At 42.4% G+C, this 25,714-nt stretch overlaps 1 protein-coding gene across 1 annotated transcript in view; it reads right to left on the reverse strand.

The window, feature by feature from the left end:
• Positions 1–2,174: 2,174 nt before the first annotated feature.
• GNS (glucosamine (N-acetyl)-6-sulfatase) overlaps positions 2,175–25,714 on the reverse strand; it is a 42,207-nt gene continuing 18,667 nt past the window's right edge. Inside the window, exons 8-14 of the mRNA XM_031650600.1 lie at positions 24,714–24,832; positions 22,330–22,433; positions 14,260–14,361; positions 8,673–8,780; positions 7,269–7,379; positions 5,686–5,846; positions 2,175–2,618 (exon numbers count right to left, since the gene is read on the reverse strand). Coding sequence (XP_031506460.1) covers positions 2,540–2,618; positions 5,686–5,846; positions 7,269–7,379; positions 8,673–8,780; positions 14,260–14,361; positions 22,330–22,433; positions 24,714–24,832 — 784 coding nt within the window. The 3' untranslated portion in view covers positions 2,175–2,539. The remainder of the gene's footprint in view (positions 2,619–5,685; positions 5,847–7,268; positions 7,380–8,672; positions 8,781–14,259; positions 14,362–22,329; positions 22,434–24,713; positions 24,833–25,714) is intronic.

Genomic DNA, 25,714 nt, shown 5'->3' on the forward strand with positions numbered 1-25,714 from the left:
CTCTATTCATTCCTAAGGCCTCTGTTCATTCCTAATATTTATATGGTTCTCTATTCTGAAGGGCACCAACATGGACCTCACCTTCTTAACATGGAAAATCAAAATCTAAATGAATACAATTAAAAGGAGGAGGCAAGCTTCTTGCAGTGGGTCCCTAAAACATTATGAAAACATCAGTGCATTGTGTAGTCTGTTACGCTATCAACTGAGGTCTCTTTATGAAAGATTTTAGCACAGATTCAGAATGGAGCCAGTCCAAGAAAAAAAAGCAGAATTGAAAGCTACTTGAAGGTTAGACAGGAAATATACCAAAAATAGAAGAGCGTAGAGACAGGGCCGCACCACACCCCACCAGACAAGCTCACCCACTGAACTGAGCGTAAGAGTGGCGTGGCAGAGGTGCCGTCAGCAGCTGACTATGTCACTCTTATGAGTTCTGCTCTTAGAAACCAGCATAAAACTGAATAATCTGCAAATAACCAGCAAAAAAACTGAATGACATCACAGTCCAAGACCTGGTAAGAGTTGGTTTCTTTTTATTTGGAAATAACTATGGTCAACTTTCATTAATGTGGAAGTTGACTGATAATGTTAAGAATCAAAGTGAAAAAGAAAGCCGATACCCATATTCAACAATGTAGTTTGCTTTTAGTTACAACATTTTTTGAATTTCCTCTTCTAAAACATTCACAGCAGAGGTGTCCATTTCACTTGCCTATTTCACCTCTAGATACCACCTCAGTTGCTGGGATCATGTGAGGTAAAGGAATAAATCCAATGGCTATTAGCCCAATATGACTATCTGCAATTCTGATAGAAAAGCTACTTTCAGCCATGTCTTACAAAGTGCTTAAAGCTGGACAGAAGACTTTAAATATAGCTAAAATCGCTTATTGCCTGAGTTGAACAAGTTGTAAACCACAGCTCTTCCTCCTCCCCTGCTGTCTCACCACCAATTAGCCTTCTTGTGAAGAAAACATTAGAAATGGAACTGGTTTTTGAGTCAAGAAACATAAAAATTTAGGTGTTCTCGGCCACGCGTGGTGGCTCACGCCTATAATCCCAGCACTCTGGGAGGCCAAGGTGGGTGGATCACAAGGTCAGGAGTTCAAGACCAGCCTGGCCAACATGGTGAAATTCCGTCTCTACTAAAAATACAAAAAATTAGCCAGGCATAGTGGTGCGTGCCTATAATCCCAGCTACTCAGGAGGCTGAGACAGAATCGCTTGAACCCAGGAGGCAAAGGTTGCAGTGAGCGGAGATCATGCCATTGCACTCCAGCCTGGGTGACATAGTGAGACTCTGTCACCCCCTGCCAAAAATAAAAAAATTTACATATTCTCAACAGTGAAGAAACCTGAATAGATTTGATTTTGACAGGGGGAATACTGATAATTAACAATACTCCAAAACTCAGGAAGAACCCATCTAAAAGGGGAGAAGGTAGGGTAAAGTAGTTGATACTCTGCACCAACTGTAAGAAAAATTTCCATCTTGAAACAAATGAAGAGAAAGGCAGAAAAATGCAGATTAGAGCCAACGACTTCATACATGGAACTGAAATTCAAGCTCCCTGCTGGACAGGCACTTCCTTCCTTTATCCCGGGTATAGCCCTTCCATCTGTCCAAGAGCCCTGTCTTCAGAACACCCTATAAGAGACAACCCTCACCAACTCTTGGCAGTTCTTCACTGCTGATGTTTCTAAGCCACTTTATTTTCAGATCTCAGAGGCGAGTCTCAAGAGAAGGGACCTTGCTCAATCCTTCCAGGGTTCACCGGCACTCCCTGTGGTTGGCAGCCACTGGAAAGTAGATGGCTATCACCTTCAAGAGCTATCTGGAATTGGCCTTTATCACAAGCTTACTGCTCTATTTCAGTGCAGCACCAGCCTAGAATTCCCAAAAACATGAACAGAGCTTGGGTGACATGTTTTGAATTTGCAACCTTACCACACTGTGATGAACATCATAAAAAAATGTATCTCTACTTCTCTATCACAATGGTACTTGTTCTTACTCGGATGATTCAGCTCTGATGGTTACTCTTCAAGCCATGTGATGTTAGTATTTTTGATAGTGAAGTGCTCAATCTGAAATGCTACACAGGTCCTTTGATTTTAGGTCAAGCTTATATATCAAAAGGTGTATCTGTGTATCTGTGTGTGTGTGTGTGTGTCCCCCAAAGTACTGCCATTTATCTGAATGGATTTACAAATTCAGACTTTAACCACATGAGGAATAATCAAGAACTGTGGCCCCAGGACAAAAAGAATATGGTGAGAGCAAAGACCTCAGGACTGTCCTTATCAGCTGAAGGAAGAGACCAGAGACAGCCACTCCTGACACATGGGCAGAGTTCACAGTTTAACACATTGCACGAGGAAGTCAGCCGACTGGGCTGCTTTTTCAAACGGGACTTAAAGCCAGTCCAGAAACTCTTCCAGGTGTGGTCTTGAAGACTAGCTACAGACACCTACTACAATCACTTCATCAGAAAGAGGCGTGCAGGGATCCATCTGCAGAGGCTGTGTGAGGTCGCTACAGAAGATGTTTGGAAAATCTTCGAGTCCTGACACTGCCGCGATTGCTGAACATGAGGCGGGGGTCAAACCTGTATCTGGGGAGGAAAAACCAAATGTAACATTAGCTCTCGCTAGTTTCCTCACTCAGAATATTATTCAGTGGAAAGGATAGCACGAATTGGTGTAAAAGAAACAAATCACCAGAAGGGACTCTAGTGAGAAAGTCTATGGTACAAAACGTGAGCCCTCGACAGTTCCGAACATTTGCATCACCAGTCAGCACACACAAAGTCACACAGTGCAAGTCAAGAGGAGAAAAACAAGTAGGTTAATCCTGAAAGGTGTCAGAAGGCAGCAAGATTTGAGATTTTTTTTCTTTTGAGGGAGTAGGGGTGGATCAATTGTTGCATTATTATAGTGCTTGTGTTCAAGTCACCCTTATTTTATTTAATAATGGTTCCAAACCACAAGAGTAGTGGTGCTGCCAATTCAGAAATGCCAAAGAGAAGCCATAAAGTGATTCCCTTAAGTGAAAAAGTGAATGCTCTTGACTTAATAAGGAAAGAAAAAATCGTACAGTGAGACTGCTAAGATCTACAGCAGACTCACCATAAGCATGAGTCATTTTTGGTGGGAGGGCTGTCAGGGGGACAGAGTCACAGTCTGTCGCCCAGGCTGGAGTGCAGTGGCACAGTCTCAGCTCACTGCAACCTCCACCTCTCAGGCTCAAGTGATTCTCCTGCCTTAGCCTCCAGAATAGCTAGGAACATAGGCATGGCCACACCTGGCTAATTTTTGTGTTGTTTTTTTCTGTAGAGACAGTTTCACCATGTTGCCCAGGCTGGTCTAGAACTCCTGGGCTCATGTGATCTGCATGCCTTGGTCTCCCAAAGTGCTGGGATTACAAATGTGAGCCACTGTGCCCAGCCAAGAATGAATCTTCTATCTGTGAAATCATGAAGAAGGAAAAAAGAATTCTAGTTTGGCTGCCACATCTTAAACTGCAAAAGTTAGGGCCACAGTGCATGACAAAAGCTTAGTTAAGATGGAAAAGGCATAAAATTTGATGGTAGAAGACACGAATGGAAACATCTTCTGACTGATGGCAACTGGGCCTGGCACTATCCTTGGGGCTTCATGCATCCACTGTAGGTTCTGGAATAGATCCTCTGTGGATAAGCGGGGGACTACTGCATTTTAGAACAGCAATTGACCAACATTTTTTGTAAAGGGCAAGATAATAAATGTTTTAGGGTATTGGAGCCATACAGTCTCTGTCCCAACCATTCTCCTTTGCTGCTGAAGCACACAAGCAGCCAAAACCAGGTAAAAGAATGTGTGAGGCTGTGTTCCAGCAGGTGGGGCTAGATTGGGCTCACAACATCTGATGACCCCATCTTGGAGGACTCAACAGGCCCAAATGTTTGATAGGAAAGGAATAATAAGGGCTAAGGTATTTAAAACAGAAAATCAGGTTAGGTCCTGGCTAACATCAGCAAAGCCAGCATCTAGAACTTTAGTTATAAACTTCTAAAATGTGAGGAAGACAATTTGTTGCAGTTAAAAACCAAACAAAACTTGCTTAGGAAATAATGTATTCACTTCCTTATAGGGTGACCCTTGGGCAAATCACAACTGCAAGCTCAATTTCCTCATTTGAAATTTACTTTTTGGGCTCTAAGGGCTGTATGAAAATTCTATGAATTCTAACACTTAGAGCCAGATGTTCAGAAGAAACAGACAGCTGGCTGCATCCACCTTGCACTGGCCAACCAGCCAGGCAGGTCCATGTCTTAGCAGTGGCCTGGTCAGGGACTGTTTGGCCACACATCATAATCCAAGAGGTCCAGTTCCTTGACCCTCCATTTAAGATCTAGTCAGATGCTGGCTTTAAGTTCACAGAGTCAGCCAGAGAGTATATGGTTAAAAAGCATTAACTGCTATTGACATCTAACTTAATTTGGTTTAAAAGGACACTCTGAGCTAAGTAACTGTTGGAAATTGCAAAGTCAGCACATGTAAACTGGAAGTCTTGTGCTTTTATTTTCGGGACTGGACTTCCTATTTCAGGTAACTCGTACCAAGCTAGGACCTATTTCACTAACTTAGAGGAAAGACCAAAGCGGGTGGTCAAAATCCATGACCATTCTTATTGTATTAATGGGATTATCCATATAAAAAGTTATTTCGTTTAAGTGATATAAAATAATGATAAGTATTATCTCCTTATATTGGTATCTGGTTTTAGTTTACTGGTGTCCCTGCCACTTTGGCATTATATACATTATTTAAAAGCAAACAATGAATAGTCTATTGTCGACTTTTTCTACTCATTCACATTCATTTGTCTCTAATTTGGACTAAAGATAAAATTTAGTACAAAGATGGCTAAAAAAATTAAGTGATAACTTTCCATCAACTTAGGACATCATTCTTCCCTCTCCTACATTCTGAAGGTAAGAACTAAAATATTCCTTTCCCAGGGAAAGTTTGATTTTTAAACTTCATGATCTTCAAGCAAAAGATAAATAACAAGCTTCCTGCCACCAGCAGCTCCATGCATGGTGTACTGACACCCAGTGTTACTGCTGAAAACTTACTAAGAGGGACAGTGTGGGGAACAAATTTGACTTAACAGGTGATAGCTAAACATCCTTTATACCTCCATATCGTGCAGTGGGCTTATATATTTCAACACCTGAGTTTATACCTTCTATTTTCATTGTGTGTTTAATATCTTAAATTCACCAGCAAACACTCAAGTTTCTGTCGTAGGGGTTTCTGAGAAATGAAATGAAGACATATACTCTCGGAAGCTCCAGGGAATAGGACAGCAGTGGGTCGCAGCTTACTTAAAGAAGCCCCAAGTGTCACCATTGCAATCAAGTAGTACCATGACAATAATCACAGCAGGAAAAGAAGAACCCCGTGTTTGGTGGGGAGCAGGGCTGTACCTCTGGCTAAAGCACCAACTGGCAGTGGAGAACAAAAGTTTCAAAAGCTTATTTTCCCAGCACAACAGGCTGGTGCACTAAGAACACAGTATTCCCTCCAAAACAGAATAATCATCATCTCACAGCAAAAAGGGCTCCCTTTGCCTTCAAGAACAGCATGACTACTAGAAAAAACTTGGCCAAGTAAATGAAGAGAAAGGAAACTTACCTGGGGTCAAAAACCCCTGGAGTGCGACAGGTCGGCCCAGAACAGGACTGTAACATCATTAACCGATAGTTCATCTTTCCTAAAAGCTCTGGGTCTATGCTTTTAGCAATGTTAGTGATTTGGTCTGGGTCTGCAGTCAGATTATAGACTTCTACAAACACCTAGAGGACACGAAAGAATGGAGGAAAGAAAAGAGCAAGGGTTAGCTGTGAAGAAATACTCTTAATGTGATTTATTTCTAAATGGGAAGGGAGGAGGTAGATAAAAAAAATCAAGGCCCTGGAGACTCTCAATCTGGTCTCGAGATCCTCAAAGAGCTCACTGCTTCCTTGAGATGAGGGAGCATCTGTTCTGGGGGTTCAGTTGCTTCAGGTCTCCAGCCACACAGCCTGTGTGCCTTCAGGCAGAGGCAAGAAGGGGTATGGGGAAGAAATGCATTATCTTCTGTAATTAAAACAGAAGAGAAGGCAGGAGCTTCCAATGGCAAGGTCTCAGAAACAAGACTTGGCAATAAAGTTACTAAAGCAAGAGCGAACATTTAAAGGTGATTTTTGCCCTAGAATTGTGAAGTTCAAAAGAGAATGGATATGAAAGTACTCTTGCCTGTGTTATACAAATGTTAAGTTTTCCTATTTTAAAAAGTAGTTGTGGATATACTGGGGAAGGACACAGTACTAATTATTATTTCTAAAATAAGACAGGTCTAACGCAGTACTTTTCCCTCTATAATCTGTATGCTGTTCTCCAAATTGGAGTCAAACGTTAGGCTAGAAAGATGGTAGGTAATTTTGCCTATAATGGCTTCAGGTAGCTGCCCTCACACTATCACTTATAAAGTAGTTATCGAACTGATAAACATCATGGGGGAGCAGGGAACAGGAACTAAGTTTGAGGGAAGCTCTCTTGCTTGTTCAAAGTGCTTATCAGCTGCAAATGGAGTGGAGAATGAGTCCATTTCTGAGAAACACAGATGGGCATCTGTTCCAGATGGTCAGATGAGGGTTGCCAGATGGGGCGGGTAAGCATATGCTGATAAACAGTAAGAAACCACAAGGGACTAGAGTCCATGGGATCCTTCAGATAAATCCACACCAAACTGTGTTGGCCAAAAACCACCTTCTTCCATGGATGGACTCCTGGGCCTCTGACCCCTACTCTAATCTACTGGAGCAGCAGTGGATTATGCTGTGGTGGGAACAGGAGTTTCTGAATACACCAGGTGCTGGTAAGCTTTCTAGGAAACGCTCCAACTCAAGTGAAGTTGACTTCACTTAAAAGTGAAAGTTCTTTCACTCCAAACCACCAGGGAAGCGAACAGACAAAGCATTTATCATTCTGAAAACATGAACTGTGCATTTAAAGTATGTATTTGGGTGGTGGTAGGAATGGAGAGAACTCCAGAAAGATTAGAGAAGTGAGACATGGCCTTACAACGGAAGGAAACCTAAAGTGAGGCACAGATAAGAAACACAACCTCTTCCCTAGGGAGCAGCCTTGGAATTGCTATCTTATGCCACCAAGTCCAGCCAGCAAAGCACCAGCAAGAAAGCAGTGGGGGAAGTGCAGGCAGAAGTCCCTCTTACCTCCTGGTCATCAAACTCGCAGTACTGCAAATTCCACAACGCTGACATTGTCCTCACACAGGCATAGGTATTGTTATAAGCATCTTCACATACACAGTCTGGGAAACATTGCTGTAGGGATATTTCAAAATTTAAATGAAGACAGTTGTTCCATAGTAACAAATACCTAGTTGCCTAGAAGGGCAATCAGCTTGGCTCGTGCCAGACATGCAATTTGAGAGCAATTAGAAAACCTTCCATGGAGAAGCCAGTAACTCAAAAATAGATGTGAGGCTTTGTTCCTTTGGCTAACTTGATCAAGGTATATGGGTTGTTCCATTTGTAGACTGTTGCCATCCTTGTCTGCTAAACTCTTGACAAGAATTACTTATAATGGGCACCTGTAAAATGTATGGGTTGGCAAGGAGAAGAAATCAACTCAAATGACTCTTTTTTTTTCTGAGATAGAGTCTCACTCCCATCATGCAGGCTGAAGTGTAATGGTGCGATCACGGCTCACTGCAACCTCCACCTCCTGGGTTCAAGCGATTCTCTTGCCTCAGCCTCCTGAGTAGCACAGGCATGCACCACCACACCCGGCTAATTTTTGTATTTGTAGTAGAGATGGGGTTTTGGCATGTTGGCCAGGCTGGTCTCGAACTCCTGACCTCAGGTGATCCACCCGCCTCGGCCTCCCAAACTGCTAGGATTACCAGGCGTGATCCACAGCACCCGGCCCAAATGACTCATTTCTAAGAGCTACTAGGAACTATCACCCTAAAAAGTTGGAGGAGAAGGCTAAAATGAGTTTTGTGGAGTCATTTGCAGGTTAAGTTATTTATGAGTGTTTTTATCACCAAGTACAACTTAAATCTAACTTCTGTCTACCATATGATCTGTTATTGTACTTTTGGTTGGTTTATTACACTGTAACACTTTGGTGTTAGAAGAATCAATCAACTCCAAATGGAAGCTGATTTTCCCTTCTCCGGAGTGAGGCCAACATGGCTGTTCCCCTCTTTGTGACCTGGCTGGCTGCCGCCAATGTAGGCACTCGTAATGGCATGGTTACAGGCAGGAACCACCTCTCTCTACTTCATGCCTCAGTAACATCCCTAATTTAAAAAACTGGTACTGTTATTGGAAGGGGTAGAAAAACAGGGAAGAGGAATTGATAAGAACATGGGTGGATACATGCACTTGCTACATAAATTGGAAGAATTAACAGTGCACATTCTGATGACAGGTCGGCAGCATCATTTCCAAGATCACTGGATTTACCTTTGTCCATCTACTAACCACTCACAGTCAGTGACAAATGAAGAGGACTCAGATGAAAGATTTCAATACTTGACACATGGAAACCAGCACCTTGCCACGTTGTCAGTGAGAAATCTGTCTAAGTCAATTCAAGCTATTACTCACAGATACGCCAGGACTCAGGGACGGGCATGTTGGGTCAGTGACGTTACGGCCTTCTCCTTGGTATTCCACCAGGACATCTGATCGCCAGGTCAAGTTACTGGCACCTCTCTAGATAGAAGAGTAAGTGGAGTTTCTGTGAGGCACATAGACTATGATAAAGATCACAAAGTAATTGACTGCTAAAGGGGACTTGGGAGTCAAAAGTAATTGGACTGTTCATTCAGTAACTGAAGGGAATGACTAAAACAGGTGCACATGAAAGCTACTGAGCAGCATGTTTGGTACTTCAGGGCCTTTACAAGTGATGGTCAAATGCTTTGAAAATGTAATAGTTCCTTTCCAAGGCTACTTCCATGAATCAGGTCAGCAATGGAACCTGACAAGGTAGCTAAGCAAGAATCAAAGTTACAGTGCAAGTTGCTGAAAGTCCAGACTAAAATAAATAATACTGTCATATGCTCTATGTAAGAACTGTTTTAAGCTCAGACTAAGGAACTTATAACCTAATAGAAACAAGGACAATAAGGAAATATTCCACAGACTTGTGTGCAAAGGACTGTAACAGGTTCAAAGCACCTCTTATGGTCAGAATGAAGGTATAGTACATTAACTCACTCACTCTTCAATGCACCTTCATGGTGTGGAAGGAAATAAGTGGCAGCATTTGAAAGGAGCAAGTTTAAGACACAAATGGTGAAAGGAGAAAGAATCTAGGAATAGGAACAAGTTTTAGATTCAAAGAGCATGAATATAGGTTGAACGCAGACCACTTAGATGTGTGGCTTCCTGAAACCCAGGTTTCAGACAAGGAAGCAGTGCACAGTGAGGGTGGAGAGGCAGGCTGGTACCACACAGGATAAGGCCCTGAACATCATGCTGCCCAGGCTTGTCCTAGAAACAATAGGAGGTTTTTGAGCAGGGAGGTAACACAATCAAGGCAGTGATTTAGAAAAGTAAGCTTAGTGGCAGAATCTAGAGACAGAATGGAGATATGCAAAGACAGGAAGACCAGGTTAGAAGCTGCTCTTAAAATGGTCAAAGTCTGGTTGGCAGCTTGGTGAAACGCAGAATCTCAGGTCCTACTCTAGCTCTAACAAGCCAAAGCCTACATTTTAGTAAGACCTCTTGGTGACTTCCATGCATAGTAAAAAACTGAGAAGCACTGCTCTAAAAAAGTGGTCCTTAAAGTGTGGTTCCCAGGACAAGCAGCATCACCTGGAAACTTGTTACAAATGAAAATTCTTAGTTCCTAACATAGGTAGACAGCAACCTGGGTTTAAGCAAGTCCCACCGGCAATTCTAGGGAATGCCTGCCTGAGAATCACTGCTCTAAAGAATGCTAAACATGGGTGAGTACAGTGGGGGAATGGGTAACAGCTTGTGCAAGGCCTTGAATGCCGCAGCCACCTGAAAAGGGGGAGTTAGAGATAGCAATTATTTCCTAACTTACTGTTCTACAATGAAACTTGAACAATCCTGTGCGGCTCAGGATCTCAGAAATCATGACTCGCTGGAGACTTAAAAAGCTCACGCTGGCTGGGCGCGGTGGCTCACGCCTGTAATCCCAGCACTTTGTGAGGCTGAGGTGGGCAGATCACCTGAGGTCAGGAGTTCGAGACTAACCTGGCCAACATGGTGAAACACCGTCTCTACTAAAAAATACCAAAAAACTAGCTGGGCATGGTGGCGTACACCTGTGGTCCCAGCTACTTGGGAGGCTGAGGCAGAATAATTGCTTGAACCCAGGCGGCAGAGGTTGTGGTGAGCCGAGATGGCACCACTGCACCCCAGCTTAGGCAACAGAGCGAGACTGTCTTGGAAAACGAGAGGGGAAAAAAAAAAAAAAAAAAAAAAGCTCATGCTGCCAAACCTGAGCCATGGAAGCTGGAAGGTGGAATTGAGTGAACTGTCAGAATTGAGTGAACTTCAAAATCCCACCCTAGAATGTCAAAGTGTCCAGGGGAGAAAAAAGCATCTGTGAAGCCTAGATCAGTGGTTCCTGAACTTTGCTGCATATTAAAAATCACCAGGGAAACTTGAAAAATCCCAAGGGATTCTATCTCATGCCAATTAAATCAGAATCTCTAAGGGTGAGGCACAGACATTAGTATTTTAGTTTCCGAGTGATTCTGATGTCTGACCAAGTCTGAGACTCACGGTCTGTAGGGGCTGTTAAACTTTATTTGTAAAAGGCCACAGAGTAAATATTTAGGCTCCTGGCTATACAGTTCCCTGCTACTCAGGTAGCAGGGAAGCAGCCATCAACAATACATAAATGAATGAGCGTGGCTGTGTTCTGATATAACTTTATTTACAGACACCGGGGTGGGCTAGATTTGGCCCACAGGTTGTAGTCTGCCAACTGCTAGTCCAGCAGAACTTGCTGGCTGACACATTCTCCATCTCTGCTGTTCAATATGATGGCTACTGAGCACATGATGTGCGGCTAGTGCAACCGAAGAACTGAATTTCATTTTTAATTTAAATAAGTAGCCACACATGGCTAATTAACTGTTCTAATACATCAGTATTTCATCGGAATAACCTCCAAAAACAAAACATGAACAAGGAAAAGAACCAAGTCTTAAGTGGCACTTTGAGAACTGTGCGGAGAAATTATACACAGCATAAGGATTTTTACCCCTAGAGTGAATCAGTTTTTTTTTCTAATTAGAAAAAAACTTAATAAGGTACAAAGTATAAGACTTGTATGAAAAGTTAAAAGATGTAAAATTTCCTCTAACTGATCTATAGCTTAAATGCAATTCCAACCAAAAGCCAACGTTTTTCAGGTAATCTGAAAAGCCGATTCTAAAGTTTATGTGGAAGACAGGGGCTAGGATCCCCATGAGAACAATAAGCAGAGAGGTATGCCTATGCAAATCGAGATTTAGTTACACAGCTTTATAACACAAAATGATATTGGCACAGGGATAGATGGATCCATGGAGCAAAAAAGACAACTAAGTATCTATAGAGAAAAAAAAAAAAAAAGAGAGAAACTGAATCCCTGACTCATACCTTACAAGAAAAGAAATTTTAGATACATCAAGGACTTGGATGTAAGAGGCAGAGCTACAAAAGTTTCAGAGGAAAATATAGGAGAATAGCTTTCTGGCTTCAAAGTTTAGAAGCATCTTTATAAATATACAAAGGACACTAAACATTAAAAGAAACAATATATACATTCAATTCCTGGAGTGCAGTGGTATGATCTCTGCTCACTACAACCTCCACCTCCTTGGCTCAAACAATCCTGCTACCTCAGCCTTCTGAGTAGTTGGGACTACAGATGCACACCATCATGCCTGGCTAATTTTCTGCATTTTTTGTAGAGACTGGGTCTTGCCATGTTGCCCAGGCTGGTCTTGAACTCCTGGACTCAAGAGATCAGCCTGCCTTGGCCTCCCAAATTGTTGGGATTACAGGTGTGAGCCACTGCACCTGGCTCCCATATCTTAATATATGGAAAAGACAAGTCATAAAAGGAGACTATGATACACAAAAACGCAGAGGCATTTCTCAAGGGAAGAAACACAAAAAGGCACAAATGAAAAGTGATTCCTTGATCAGTAACACAATTAAAAAAAAAAAAAACAAAAAAACGGACAAAGGATCCAAATATGAACACATCTCCAAAGAAGATATACAAATGGCTGACAAACACATGATGAAATGCTAACCATCAATAGTCAGCAGGGAAATACAAATCAAAACCACAATGAGATACCACTTCACACCTACTACAATAATCACAAAGACAGATAATAGCAAGTGTTGGCTCACACCCATAATCCCAGCACTTTTGGAGGCTGAAGGGGGAAGTTTTTTTTTTTCCCCTTAAAATCTTCTTGGAAAACATGTGAGAATCTCTTGAGCCCAGGAGTTTGAGACCAGCCTGAGCAATGTAGGAAGACCTCATTTCTGCTAAAAATTAAAAAAAAAAAAAAAAAAAAATTAGCCAGATGTGGTAGCCAGCCACTGTAGTCCCAGCTACTTGGGGGGGCTGTGGTGGGAGGATCCTCTGAGCCTGGGAGACTGAGGCTGCAGTGAGCTGTGATCAGCAACACTTCGCTCCAGCCCAAGACTATCTCAAAAACAAACAAAAACATCACAACTGCATTGTTCATAATAGCCAAAGAGTGGAAACAGCCCAAATTATCTGATGAATGGATAAGCAAAATGTGATACATTCACACACAGAAGGTTATTTGGCACTAAAACAGAACAAGGTACTGACACACGTTACAGTGATATGATCCTTGAAAACACTATGCTCAGTGAAAAAAGCAGTTACAAGAGGCCACATGTTATGTAATTTCATTTATATGAAAAGTTCAGAACAGACAATTCTATACAGACATAAAGTAGATTCGTGGTGGGAATGGAAGCAACAGATCTAATCAATTCCCTGCACCACAGTTTAATCAATTCTCTACTAGATATGTGGATTTCCAGTTTTCTCCTATAGAGTGACTACTGTGTCTGGGGGTTTAGGGTGATGAAAATGCTCTTAGATGATGATGATGGTTGTGACTATACCAACAACTATTGAATTGGACACCTAAAAAATGATTTTAATTTTGAAATGGAGTTTCACTCTTGTTGCCCAGGCTGGAGCGCAATGGCGCGATTTCCGCTCACTGTAACCTCCACCTCCTGGATTCAAGTGATTCTCCTGCCTCAGCCTCCCGAGTAGCTGGGATTACAGGTGCCTGCAAACATGCCCAGCTTTTTTGTATTTTTAGTAGAGACAGGGGTTCACCATTTTGGCCAGGATGGTCTTGAACTCCTGATCCCAGGTGATCCACGCACCTTTGGCCTCCCAAAGTGTTGGGATTACAGGCGTGAGCCACCGCGCCCAGCCAACACTTTAAATGAGTGAATTGTATGGTATGGGAATTAAGCTGTTAAAAAATAATTCACCTCATTATTAAACAAACAGATGCACAGTAAGACCAAATGCCACATTTCACTCACCAGACAGGCAGAAGTTAACTTGTCTGTTTTTGACGTGTGTACTCTGAAGTGGTATGTCTTATTAAACTAACCTTCTGACAGGTTATACTGATTACACTTGTATGAAAAGTATATAAAGTACTTTCCAAATTCTCAGACTTCTAAAATCTTGGGTGTTTTAAAAATCTTTGCCAGTTCACAGATAGAGGTCTCCTTCAGTTAAGCATTTCTGTGATTAGCACTGAAGTAATCTTTTTGCATTTGTTTTGCCATTTTTAATTCTTCTACAAGTTGATTAGCCACTTTTTTTGCCCATTTTCCCACTGGGATATTAATCTTTGTTAAGAACTCATGTATTTGGACTAATGACTCTTTTTACATATGCTGCCAATGTGTTCCCACCTCTCTTTATTTATGGTGGGTATTCTTGGAGAAGAGCAAAAGAGGGGAGGAAACAGAACTCTACATTTCACATGTGGTCTAATTTTTTATTTTAGAAAACTCCTTCCCGCCACAAGATTTTTCTGCCCCCCAAATTTATTATTTAATGTTTAAATTTTTAAGTCTTTACATAACCCAGAATTTATTGTGGTCTTGGCTCAGGCCTGATTGAGGGCTCTATACTTACCAAAATGGGCAAAAAGGACATCCCATCCATCTGTGTCTTATTTAGGTCATAGCCAGCAATGTCCAAAATAGTAGGACCCAAGTCAATGTTGGCAACCAGCATCTATGCGAAAGAGGGAAAAACAATCTAAAACACAGCTGGTCTCATTTTCCTTTTCTATCTATACTAAAGTTCTCTTCCCCCCACCCCACCCACGAGACAACAACACTTACTATTACCTTTTATACAGCCCATGCTTTGGTCTGTTTTATGGATTCAAATATAACTATAATAACTTACAACAAAATATAAAGTCTTACAAGGCTTGTATAATAGTATATCCTCTGGGGAAGTGACATATTTATTTTACCCATTCTGTTATTGATCAAAATGTTTTTTTGAAAACTCCTTTGGAACTGCTTTGAGTTTGCTGTGAATCATGAGAAAAATGTTGGTCTAATTATTTTATACGAAGTGTCTTACAACTTGATTATTCAGATTAACTAAATTTGACTTCAAATGAACTCCAGACATTTTGGAAGACCTCAAAAATGGAATGTTTGCCACCAATGAGAATTATTAGCTCTTTTTATAGCTTCTCAAAGGGACAACACTGCCAAAATATGTTTGCAACAGGCTGTGAAGGCTGCAGAAAATTTATTCCAAAAATATAGCAATACAAGATTTTTTAAGAGCAAAAAACTTAGATGTTTTTAAACATTCTAGAAACTAAAGGCATTGCCCTGTATTTATGCTTTGACTTATTTCCTTGGTTATCAGACTATTTTCCTTCTGCAGACAACACCTCTACAGGGCCTAATCCAGAGTAGCCTAATAGAAATATAAAAGGGACCCCACATGCAATTAAAAATTGTCCAATAACCACATTAAAATAAAAACAGGTAAAACTGTATACATTTCATTTAACCTCCTATAAAAATATCTGAATATTAATATTTCAACATGTAAACTATTTTTTTAAAAGTCGATGAGATTTAACTTTTTGTGAACCAAGTCTTTGAAATCTGGTATTTCACAATAATAACGCATCTCCATTTGGACTATCCACATTTCAAGTGCTCAACAGCCACAAGTGGACAGTGCAGGCCTAGACAGAACGTAAGCATAGAAGTCACTTGGTCACAGGCTAGAAAAATCTTCAAGCGCTGAAACACTCCATCAGGGGAAACAAAGAGGAAATGAGAAAAACTGGGAACTACAGTTTACTGTGCCAGGTATTTGACGTTTATTCTCATTTATTCCTCATCGCAGTCCGTGGACACAGTGTTTATAGGTGAAGAAATGAAACACAAGAGTGGCTGGAGCAAAGTTACCAGCTTATAACTGGAAAAGCCATCACTTACTGACAGGAAATAACAGTCTTCAAAACTGTTGAGAACACTTAGATCATCTTAGGAGAGGCCAAACAGGGAAATAAAACAAAACAAGAACACCCCAGCCCTGCAACTATTAATTTGAAAACAAAACCGGCCGGGCGCGGTGGCTCAAGCCTATAATCCCAGCACTTTGGGAGGCCGAGACGGGCGGATCACGAGGTCAGGAGATCGAGACCATCCTGGCTAACACAGTGAAACCCCATCTCTACTAAAAAATACAAAAAACTAGCCGGGCGAGGTGGCGGGCGCCTGTAGTCCCAGCTACTCAGGAGGCTGAGGCAGGAGAATGGCGTAGACCCGGGAGGCGGAGCTTGCAGTGAGCTGAGATCCGGCCACTGCACTCCAGCCTGGGCGACAGAGCGAGACTTCGTCTCCAAAAAAAAAAAAAAAAAAAAGGGAAAGAAAACAAAACCAAAAGTACAGATAGGAAAGGCAAAAAAAAAAACTAATTGATTCAGAGCCAGGATGTTCAGAATATTATCAGGGGCCAGGTTTCCTGATGGCTAGGACAGCTCTTAGAGGGCAGAGTGATAAATATCCTGGCTCTGAATCAATTAGTCTAACTCTGCAGCTGTTAGGAATTACTGCCCAGAGGCAGACACTTTAGGAGAAAGGCAATCCATGTGTTACTCAGTGAGGGAAAAACCTCACACACAAAAAACGATGTCTCTAGGGATGATACAAGACCCACTGCTACAGATAACTTTCCTGGTTCCAAATCCCCCAGGCAAACTGAGCAGCTTGGAAAACAGTCATCAAGTGTGAGTGTCAATATGGAAGAGGTCACAGGAGGAAAGGAGGGTCAAAGAGAGACACCATCTCCAGAATGAGATCAAGACAACAAGCCATCTACAGACCCTGAAGTGTGACAAGCAGATCTTCAGTGACGCCTGTAACATGAATGAGGTGAAGCCAATTCCTCAGATACTATGATGTTCAAGGCAGTTTTAAAAGAAAAGAGGAAACATCAAAAAACCCACAGAGATATAAAATGGTGACTGTCATCTCACCAAAAATTGCAAGAGCCAACATCTGTATAATGGGAGGCTTGCTCCTTTTTTGGTGAGGTGGGGGGAAGCTCTTTTTGTTTTGTTGTTTGAGACAGGGTCTCATTCTGTCACCCAAGCTGGAGTGCAGTGGCACAATCACAGCTCACTGTGTCCCTGACCTCCCAGATTCAACTGATCCTCCTGCCTCAGCATCCAGAGCAACTGGGACTACAGGTGCACACCATGATGCCCAGCTAATTTTTGTATTATTAATTTTTAGTAGAGATGGGGTTTCTGCCACGCTGGCCGGGCTGGTCTCAAATTTCTGAATTCAAGTGATCCGCCTGCCTTGGCCTCCCCAAGTGCTGGGATTACAGGTGTGAGCCACTGCACCCAGCCGAGGCTCTTTTTAATGGCATTTTGCTCTCTGGAGAGAAAGGGGTAAGATCCAGTACAAATCCAAAGTCACTAAGATTCAGCACAAGTACCGTAAGCACAAGTCATTCCAGGACTCTTTCTCCCTAGAAATCTATAATTATCACACTCCCCTAAATATAATGGATAAACTGCCTCCTCTTCTAAAATGTTATCTGAATAAGCAAACAGTCTCAAAATTAGCATACTATATCAGGAGATGGGAGACTTCTAGTGAACAGCAAGTATGAATGAAGAGTTAAAAAGAATTACACCTACCTCTGGTTTTTATATAACCAAGAATTTGGATGGATTCACCCATCAATGTGATGACTTTGATAAACATTAGTTTCAGGGTATTGCTTTTGTCTAGTAAAAATTTAAAAATTCATTTATGGGCTGAGCACAGTGGCTCTCGCTGGTAATCCCAGCACTTTGGGAGGCCAAGGCAGGAGGATCACTTGAGCTCAGGAGGCCAAGGCTGCAGTGAGCCATGTTTGAGCCACCACATTCCAACCTGGGTGAGAGAGTACCTATCTCAAATAAACAAAAAATTCATTTACGGATTGGAACAGAAAAAGCTTTGACAAGACCAAAAATATATTTTTTGAGACAGATTTTTTGCTCTGTTGCCCAGGATGGAGTGCAATGGTGAGATCTCGGCTCACTGCAACCTCCACCTCCTGGGTTCAAGCGATACTCTTGCTTCAACCTCCCAAGTAGTTGGGATTACAGGCACCTGCCACCGCACCTGGCTTATGTTTTTGTTTTTTGTTTTGTTGGTTTTTTTTTGAGACAGAGTCTCGCTCTGTCGCCCAGGCTGGAGTGCAGTGGCACGATCTCAGCTCACCACAAGCTCCACATCCCGGGTTCATGCCGTTCTCCTGCCTCAGCCTCCCGAGTAGCTGAGACTACAGGCACCCATCACCAAGCCTGGCTAAATTTGTTGTATTTTTAGTGGAGATGAGGTTTCACCATGTTAGTCAGGATGGTCTCGATCTCCTGACCTCATGATCCACCCGCCTTGGCCTCCCAAAGTGCTGGGTTTACAGGCGTGAGCCACCGTGTCCAGCCTGATTTTTGTATTTTTAGTCGAGACGAGGTTTCACCATGTTGGCCAGACTGGTCTCGAATTCTTGACCTCAGGTGATCTACCTGTCTTGTCCTCCCAAAGTGCTAGGATTACAGGCATGAGCCACTGTGCCCAGCCAAAAAAATAAATTATTTGATAAATCACACTCTCTCAGGTTGAGAATGTTCTTAGCAATCAAGTATATAAATATCCTAATCCAATGAAAGTCCCTAGAAAACCCTGGGGTAGACTGGCTGTGGCGGCTCATGCCTGTAATGAGGGGAGGAGGGCTGATTGCTTGAGCCCAGTGTTCCAGAACAGCCTGGGCAACGTAATGAAACTCCATCTCTACAAAAAAAAAAAAAAAAACAACACACACACACACAAAACAAAAATTAGCTGGGCATAGTGGTATGTGCCTATAGTCCCAGCTACTCAGAAGGCTGAGGTAGGATGATCACCTGAGCCTGGGAGGCGGAGGATGCAGTGAGCCAAGATTATGCCACCGCACTCCAGCCTAAGTTACAGAGCAAGACTCTGTCTCAAAACAAACAAACAAACAAACAAACACTCCTGGGGCTTAAATCAAGGGGTATCACGCATAGAACCTGCTTATTCTTGCTCTGAAAGAATGACACTGTTGCATAATTACTGAAAAGAACAAGATGGCAATGGGCTCTCAGAACACATCAGGTTTCCAAACAGACACCCAAACCCTGATGTTGAATTTCTGTAGTTATCAAAGAAAAGGCTCCAAGCACACCAGGAAGCACCCCAAATTCACTTAGTGAAAAGCACTGTAACTGCATGAGAAAGTGCAGAATCCCATTATCTTGGTTGCTTCAGCTGGACTTGCCCCTCAGTTCCAGTTTTCCTGACAAGGAAGAAGGTGGGTTCCACTTGATAATGGAGGCTTAACATTCTCTTACTTTCACAAAACTAGGGGAACCAAGGCTGATTTTGTCCAAGGCCAATAGGTGGTCTTCCTGACTCCCAGTTCACTTTTATTTCCCTGGGACCATGCTGTATCATTCTAGTTTTCCTACTAACCTTTTCCTTTCTAGAATTCCTTTTGCAGAACTTCTACCACCAAAGCTAAACCAGTCAGAGGAGAAAACGTCAATAGCCAATCTCTGACATCTATACATACGACCTTGTCCCAGTTCTCCCGCATAGCCAACACGCAGCTAAGTCCACCAGTCAGTTAAATGTGCACTGATCTGGCTGTCGAGGCTGCTGACAGCTCAGCTCATTATGCCCAACTCACAAGCCAGTGCCACTCACACAGAACGGCTGGTACTGAGTCAACTGTGCTGCCAACACATGATACATTACCCATCATCTCTGACATTCCCTGTGCCAGGGAAAAGCTGGGGCATTTCATGCTTCTCAAATTACACCTGTCAATGCAGCAATGTACAAACACATGGGTTCTGAGAATGCACAGACTTAACTTTCAGTCCCTGATCTGCCACTTACTTTGCAACCTTGGCAAAAATCCATTCAACTAATGTGGATGTTCCCCAGTATATGTTAGGGGATGGATATTTTAAGTTTAGATAGTTCCTCTTTTCTAGGACATCCTAGACTAAAAAAGACAAACTCAATAGGGTGTGACAAGTGTGAGGCCAGCTGGGAACATATAGGAAGGGCATCTACCCCATGTGGGAGCAGAAGTATGAAGCGACTTCCCAGAGGGAGCCCTAAACCAAAGCCCTAAAGGACAATTAACTTGGCCAGCTGAAGGGGGTGCGAGATGGGCATTGCAGAAAGAAGGAGCAGTCACTTGTACAAAGGCCAGGAGGTGAGAAAGAAGGTCCACTTAGGAAGTACAAGGAGTTCAGTACAACTGCTACCTTCTGTCTCTTGAACAAGCCTAGCTTATCCTTACATCTGAGCCTTTGCATTTACCGTACTGCTCAGGACACTATTCCCACAGATCTCTGCATGGCTAAATCCTTCTCAACATCCACGTCTGCTCAAATGCCTCAGAGGCTTTCACTGACCACTGTAGCTTAAATATCTTGTGCTCCCTGACACAGGGATTTAAGAACTGATCTTGTGGCCAGGCGCAGTGGCTCATGTCTGCAATCCCAGCACTTTGGGAGGAGAAGGCGGGCAGATCACAAGGTCAGGAGATTGAGACCCCATCTCTACTTAAAAAAAAAAAAAATTAGCCAGGCATGGTGGTGGGCACCTATAGTCCCAGCTAGTAGGGAGGCTGAGGCAGGAGAATGGCATGAATCCAGGAGGTGGAGCTTGCAGTGAGCAGAGATCGCGCCACTGCACTCCAGCCTGGGCAACAGAGCGAGACTCCATCTCAAAAAAAAAAAAAAAAAAAAACCAACAACAACAAAACTGATTTTGTTTGATTGCTCCTTGCCATGTGCAAGGCTCCTTGGTGTACTGTACTGGCAAAGAAGATAATAAATACTTGTTGACTGAGCTATAATGTAATGGTTAAGTATACAGACTTTGGAGCCAGACTGCCCCAGTTCAAATGCAGGGCTCTGCTGCTTTTTAGCTATGTGATCTTCAGCAAACAACTTCTCTGCTTCCGTTTTCCTCATCTGCAAAATAGGGATAACAGCACCTCTATCTCATCAACTGTGAGGATTGAGTGAGTTGAATCAGGCAATACACTTAGAATAGCACCTGTCCCATACCAAACAATACATGTTAGCTACATTGTTGAAATGGCTTCTCAGGAACCAGACTTCATTTAGATTGCTTAGAGAAGGTGAGGTTTCTGATTTTTAACATTTAGATGGCAATGTTAACTTAAAGAAAAAAAGGAACAATTTTTTCCACAGGCAGCTGGCCGACACATTTCACTATGATCTCATTCAGCCTCCTTCCCACGTGGGCTGAGGTAGCCCTGCTCCTAAAAACAGAACATGGCTGCTGACATGGTCTCCTCAATCAGTTCCAAACAACAACCTCGAGAAAACACTTGTAAGATTTAATGGTCTTCCAAACTTGCTTATCTCCTTTGAAAGAGGGAGCCTGTTTAGAAGGCACTGAAATTTGTAGGGAAAAGTGACTAGCTTTAGGAATGTGGGTCTCAAAGGAAAAACACAAAAGGTAATTATGAAGGCCATTTTACCCTTCCAAAAGAATTTTAACAGAACTCCATCAAGAGTGTTGTAAAAGGAAATAAGTGAAAAATAGACATTTTAAACAAGTAAATATCAAGCTCCAAAATTAAAGTACCCAATATACCCAGAAAGTCTGGCCCATTTAAAAACCCACTTAGCAATTTCAGCTTAAAGTGTGTATTTGTTCATCTTCTTTGGTCTCTCAGAACTGGGACTGACATTGAAATTGGGATACCAGAAAGGAGAGAAGACATAGCTGGTGGAGCCTGTCAATTCTTTTCTCCTGAGTGTTGGAGGACAGTATTTTGGATGAGGATGAAGGTCCTCATGACTGCTAGGAACAAAGTGCCTCAGCATTAGGTACCATGTTTGGAAAAAGACACTGAAACCAAATGGGAATGACAACAGAACAATGTGGCGTATTATGGCAGTTCTAGGGAGAGAACCAAGAAAGCAACAAAGCATTCATAAGGAAGAGCCCGGCACAGGGAAAGACTAATTCCTAGAAGACATGTTTTCGATAGCCTTATACTCAAAGCGAGGTCAGGCCAGCAGCAGACATCACCCAGGAGCTGGTCAGAAATGGAGAAGCAGAATCTGCATTTTAACCAGATCCCCAGGGGATTCACAGAAAAGCCAGAGGAGCTCTGCTCTACAAGGCAGTGGGCCCCAAACCAGGCTGCCTCTCAGAATCACCTGTAAACTTTGAAAAGGAAAAAGGCAGATGCTGGGTCCGTATTCCAGACCAAGTGAGTCAATTACACTCTTTCTGGATATTGCCCAAGCACGCAGCATTTTTCTTCTTCAGTTTTGGAGGGCAATCTTGATGCACACCCTCTTTTGAGAGTCACTGCTCCAGAACAAAGATCCAGTCTCAAAAGACAAAGGAAAGCTACGCATCCTAATGGGACATGTACATGTGGGGTGAAAATACAGATATAGAGAGCAGTGGGAAGTTAAGGGGAAAAAAAAAAGGAATCACTATTTCCATTTAAAAGCTCTTCTGCCGCTCAGCCCTAGTGGGAAGAGGAACCGAACCCAATCCTCTCTCAGGAGGAAACACCTTATTTTCTCAGGCCAAATGCCTACCTGTCCACAGCACCAGCTTGCCAGGCACCTACCTTGCTTGTCTGATTTGGTTTGATCCCAGGCCCTCGAACCAACAGTGGAACTTTGATATCAAACTCATACAGCTGTCTCTTGTCTATTGGCAAGGAAAACTGTCCTGAAAACAAAACACACAAGGTAAAGATGGAGCCAAGACAGGGGCCTTGCTCATGTTATGTTTCACTCATTTAATCCACAGTCAAAACTAAAACAACTTTGTTCTACTGATTCTGGTATTTTAATAGAAAGCTGAAATTTGCCTGGACATCTCTTGTTACTACAAGGCAGGAAAACAACGAATTTATCTTCTCTAAATAAATGACTAGAAGGGACTCCCTGGCTTATGATAGGACAAAATGAGCAAAAATAATGACAGGAAAGTATTGAAACACAAATACATAAAAAATTATGCATGCTACTCAGCCTCATCACAACTGAATGAAGTTTACTCCAAAAACTGTCAAATAAACAAACAAAAACACCTATCCTGTGTTTCCTGAATAAACTGCATCTCAAAATAACCAAATAATTGATAAGGGAAAGTAGTTCTCTGAGGAATTCCAGCTAATAAATACAAAAGAAAGGACAGGATTACAAAATCAACATTTTGCAGTTTCTGAGGGAATAATGAATTTAGGCAACAATCATCAATGGAATAAAAGAAAAGCTCAAAGGAAGAGCTCAGGCTGAAACCACCTGACCCATCAATCACCAGCACCCCAAAAACAGTACAGCCAGATGCCTCGGGTCTCATGACATGATGCAATAGGAAGAACACACCTGCAGGCGAGGATGCACCATCACCTGAAAATGCAAATTTCTATCAAGTTCCGAATCTACCAGTCTATAGGAAATGCTGACTAGAGATGAACAAGTTAAGGCACTATAAGACAGCAGTTAGCCAAATTCAGAATGTGAGACATTCTGATGGACAAAAGACCCACTTCTCCCTGCAAATTCATCGCAAATGACAAGAGTTAGGAGACGCAATAACTATAGGTAGTATGTGGACTCTGTCTGCATCTTTTTTTTTTTTTTTGAGATGGAATCTCGCTCTGTTACCCACGCTGGAGTGCAGTGGCACGATCTCAGCTCACTGCAACCTCAACCTCCTGGATTCAAGCGATTCTCCTGCCTCAGCCTCCTGAGTAGCTGGGACTACAGGCATGTGCCATCACGTCTGACTAATTTTTGTATTTTTAGTAGAGAAGGAGTTTTGGCATGTTGGCCAGGCTGATCTAGAACTCCTAGCCTCAGGTGATCCACCTGCCTTGGCCTCCCAAAGTGCTGGGATTATAGGTGTGAGCCACTGTGGCTGGCGGTCTGCATCTTGATACATAATAACCAGAGTCAGATGCATAATCTGGTGTTGAATCCTGGAGTCATGTGTATGGGAGTTGCTTCAAAACCTTCTAGCAACAAAAGAAAAACACACAGAGAGTAGGAAGAATTCAAAAGAGTGGCCTCATGCAGCTGAAAATCTAAGCGGGATAATAGGGGCTATTTTACTATTCTCTACTTTGTGTTTAAAAATATTCACAGGCCGGGCATGTGGCTCACGTCTGTACTCCTAGCACTTAGGGAGGCGGAGGTAGGCAGATTACCTGAGGTCAGGAGTTCAAGACCAGTCTGGCCAACATGATAAAAACCCATCTCTACTAAAACACAAAAATTGGTCAGGCGTGGTGGCATGTGCCTGTAGTCTCTGGTACTCGAGAGGTTGAGGCAGGAGAATCGCTTGAATCTAGGAGATGGAAGTTGCTGTGAGCCGAAATCACGGCGCTACTACACCCCAGCCTGGGTGAGAGAGTGAGATTCTGTCCCCCCACACCCCCTCATCAAAAAAATAATCACAATAATGCATTAATGCCTAAGCGATCTCCTCCTATGCAAGCAAGTCTCAAGTGAATTCCATTCAAGTGGACATTTATATATGTGGAAAAGAAGAAAATGTTTGCTTTTAACAACAGAAGGTCCAAGTAGAAAGCATGAAAGTCAAGGACACAGAGCTGACTCATCCTGCAGCTTTTGAAAAAAAACAAAAACACTCAAAAAACAAATTCCATGAATGGCAAGAAAGTTTTCCCCACAAGACAACCTTCTTTTGGCCTTCCTGTCTCAAATGCCTTCCATACGGTCTGCCTCCAACCCATCAAGCTCATGCTCTGCCCCCACTCTAGAACACCATGTCATCTTGCGTGTGAAACAGCAAATAATAAAACCTGGTTTCTCCATGTGTGAATGATGTGGTGCTCCAACTGGAGGGGTCCTGAGGGCAAGATACTCCCTCTGGCATGTCCAGTTATAACAAGACTAGAACTCTCTGCCAGGGCTCACTGGGTGAAAAACGAAAGACATATTCTCAAAGATCACAGCAGTACCTAACCCTGCCTCTGACCTGTGTGATAGCCATTGTCTGAGGTATAGAAGATGTAAGTGTTGTTGAGCTCCCCGGTGAACTCCAATCTCTTGACCAGTTTCTCCACAAGGTCATCAACTGAGAGGAGAGTTTGCCACCTGGATGTGAACAGAAGGTAGAAAGGGGCAATGGCTGAGGTATCACTATCTTGCCAAAACAAACAAACAAAGAAACAAAAACAACCAAAAACAAAGACACCCCCGTTTAAAAAAAGAAAAAACCCAAAACACTCTCCCCCAAAACTCAAATCCCCAATCTCCATTCCCCAGACCTTCCCACTGTAAAAAATAGATTAGAAAATTCCAGAACATAATTCATTCCAAAGTTAATTGTTTCCAAAGAAATAAACTCGTTTTTAAATAACCCGTTAGCTTTACTTTTTATTGGCAATAGTGATGAGAGTAGAGACAAAGAGAAGAAAGAGCTGTCCATTCTCAGTACTGTGTACTACAGATTAATTCAGATAGGACTGTGCTACAAAAAAGCTTAAGATGTTTGAACTAGGAGCTGGCAAACTATGACTCATGGGCCAAAGCTTGCCCACTGTCTGTTTTTATAAAGTTTTATTGGACTACAACCATGCTCATTCATTTACATATTACCCAGGGCTGCTTTTGTGCTACAATAGCAGAGCTGAGTAGTTGTGACAGAATGTATGACCTGCAAGCCTATTAATATTTACTATCTGCCCCTTTACAGAAAAAGTTTGCTTATCCCTGGTCTACACTAAACACTTCCTAAGAGAAAGTAATGGATTTTTAAAAATTGAATTAAGATAATTTCTTGAAAATTCCAAACAGCAAGGGCAAATATTTTGATCTTGTCTAAGCTGTTGGGTCATTTGTCACAGATGACAATGGGCTCTCTTAACCAAGTAACCTTTTCTTTAAAGCAGGAGAAAAAAATTCTACCACATGGTTCAAGTTTGCAATACTTTTGCCAAGTCCTAAAAATGGGCAGTCTAATTAGTACTGGGGTCC

This window comes from Papio anubis, chromosome 9 (assembly GCF_008728515.1).
Source record: "Papio anubis isolate 15944 chromosome 9, Panubis1.0, whole genome shotgun sequence".
In the NCBI taxonomy this organism is placed as follows: Eukaryota; Metazoa; Chordata; class Mammalia; order Primates; family Cercopithecidae; genus Papio; species Papio anubis.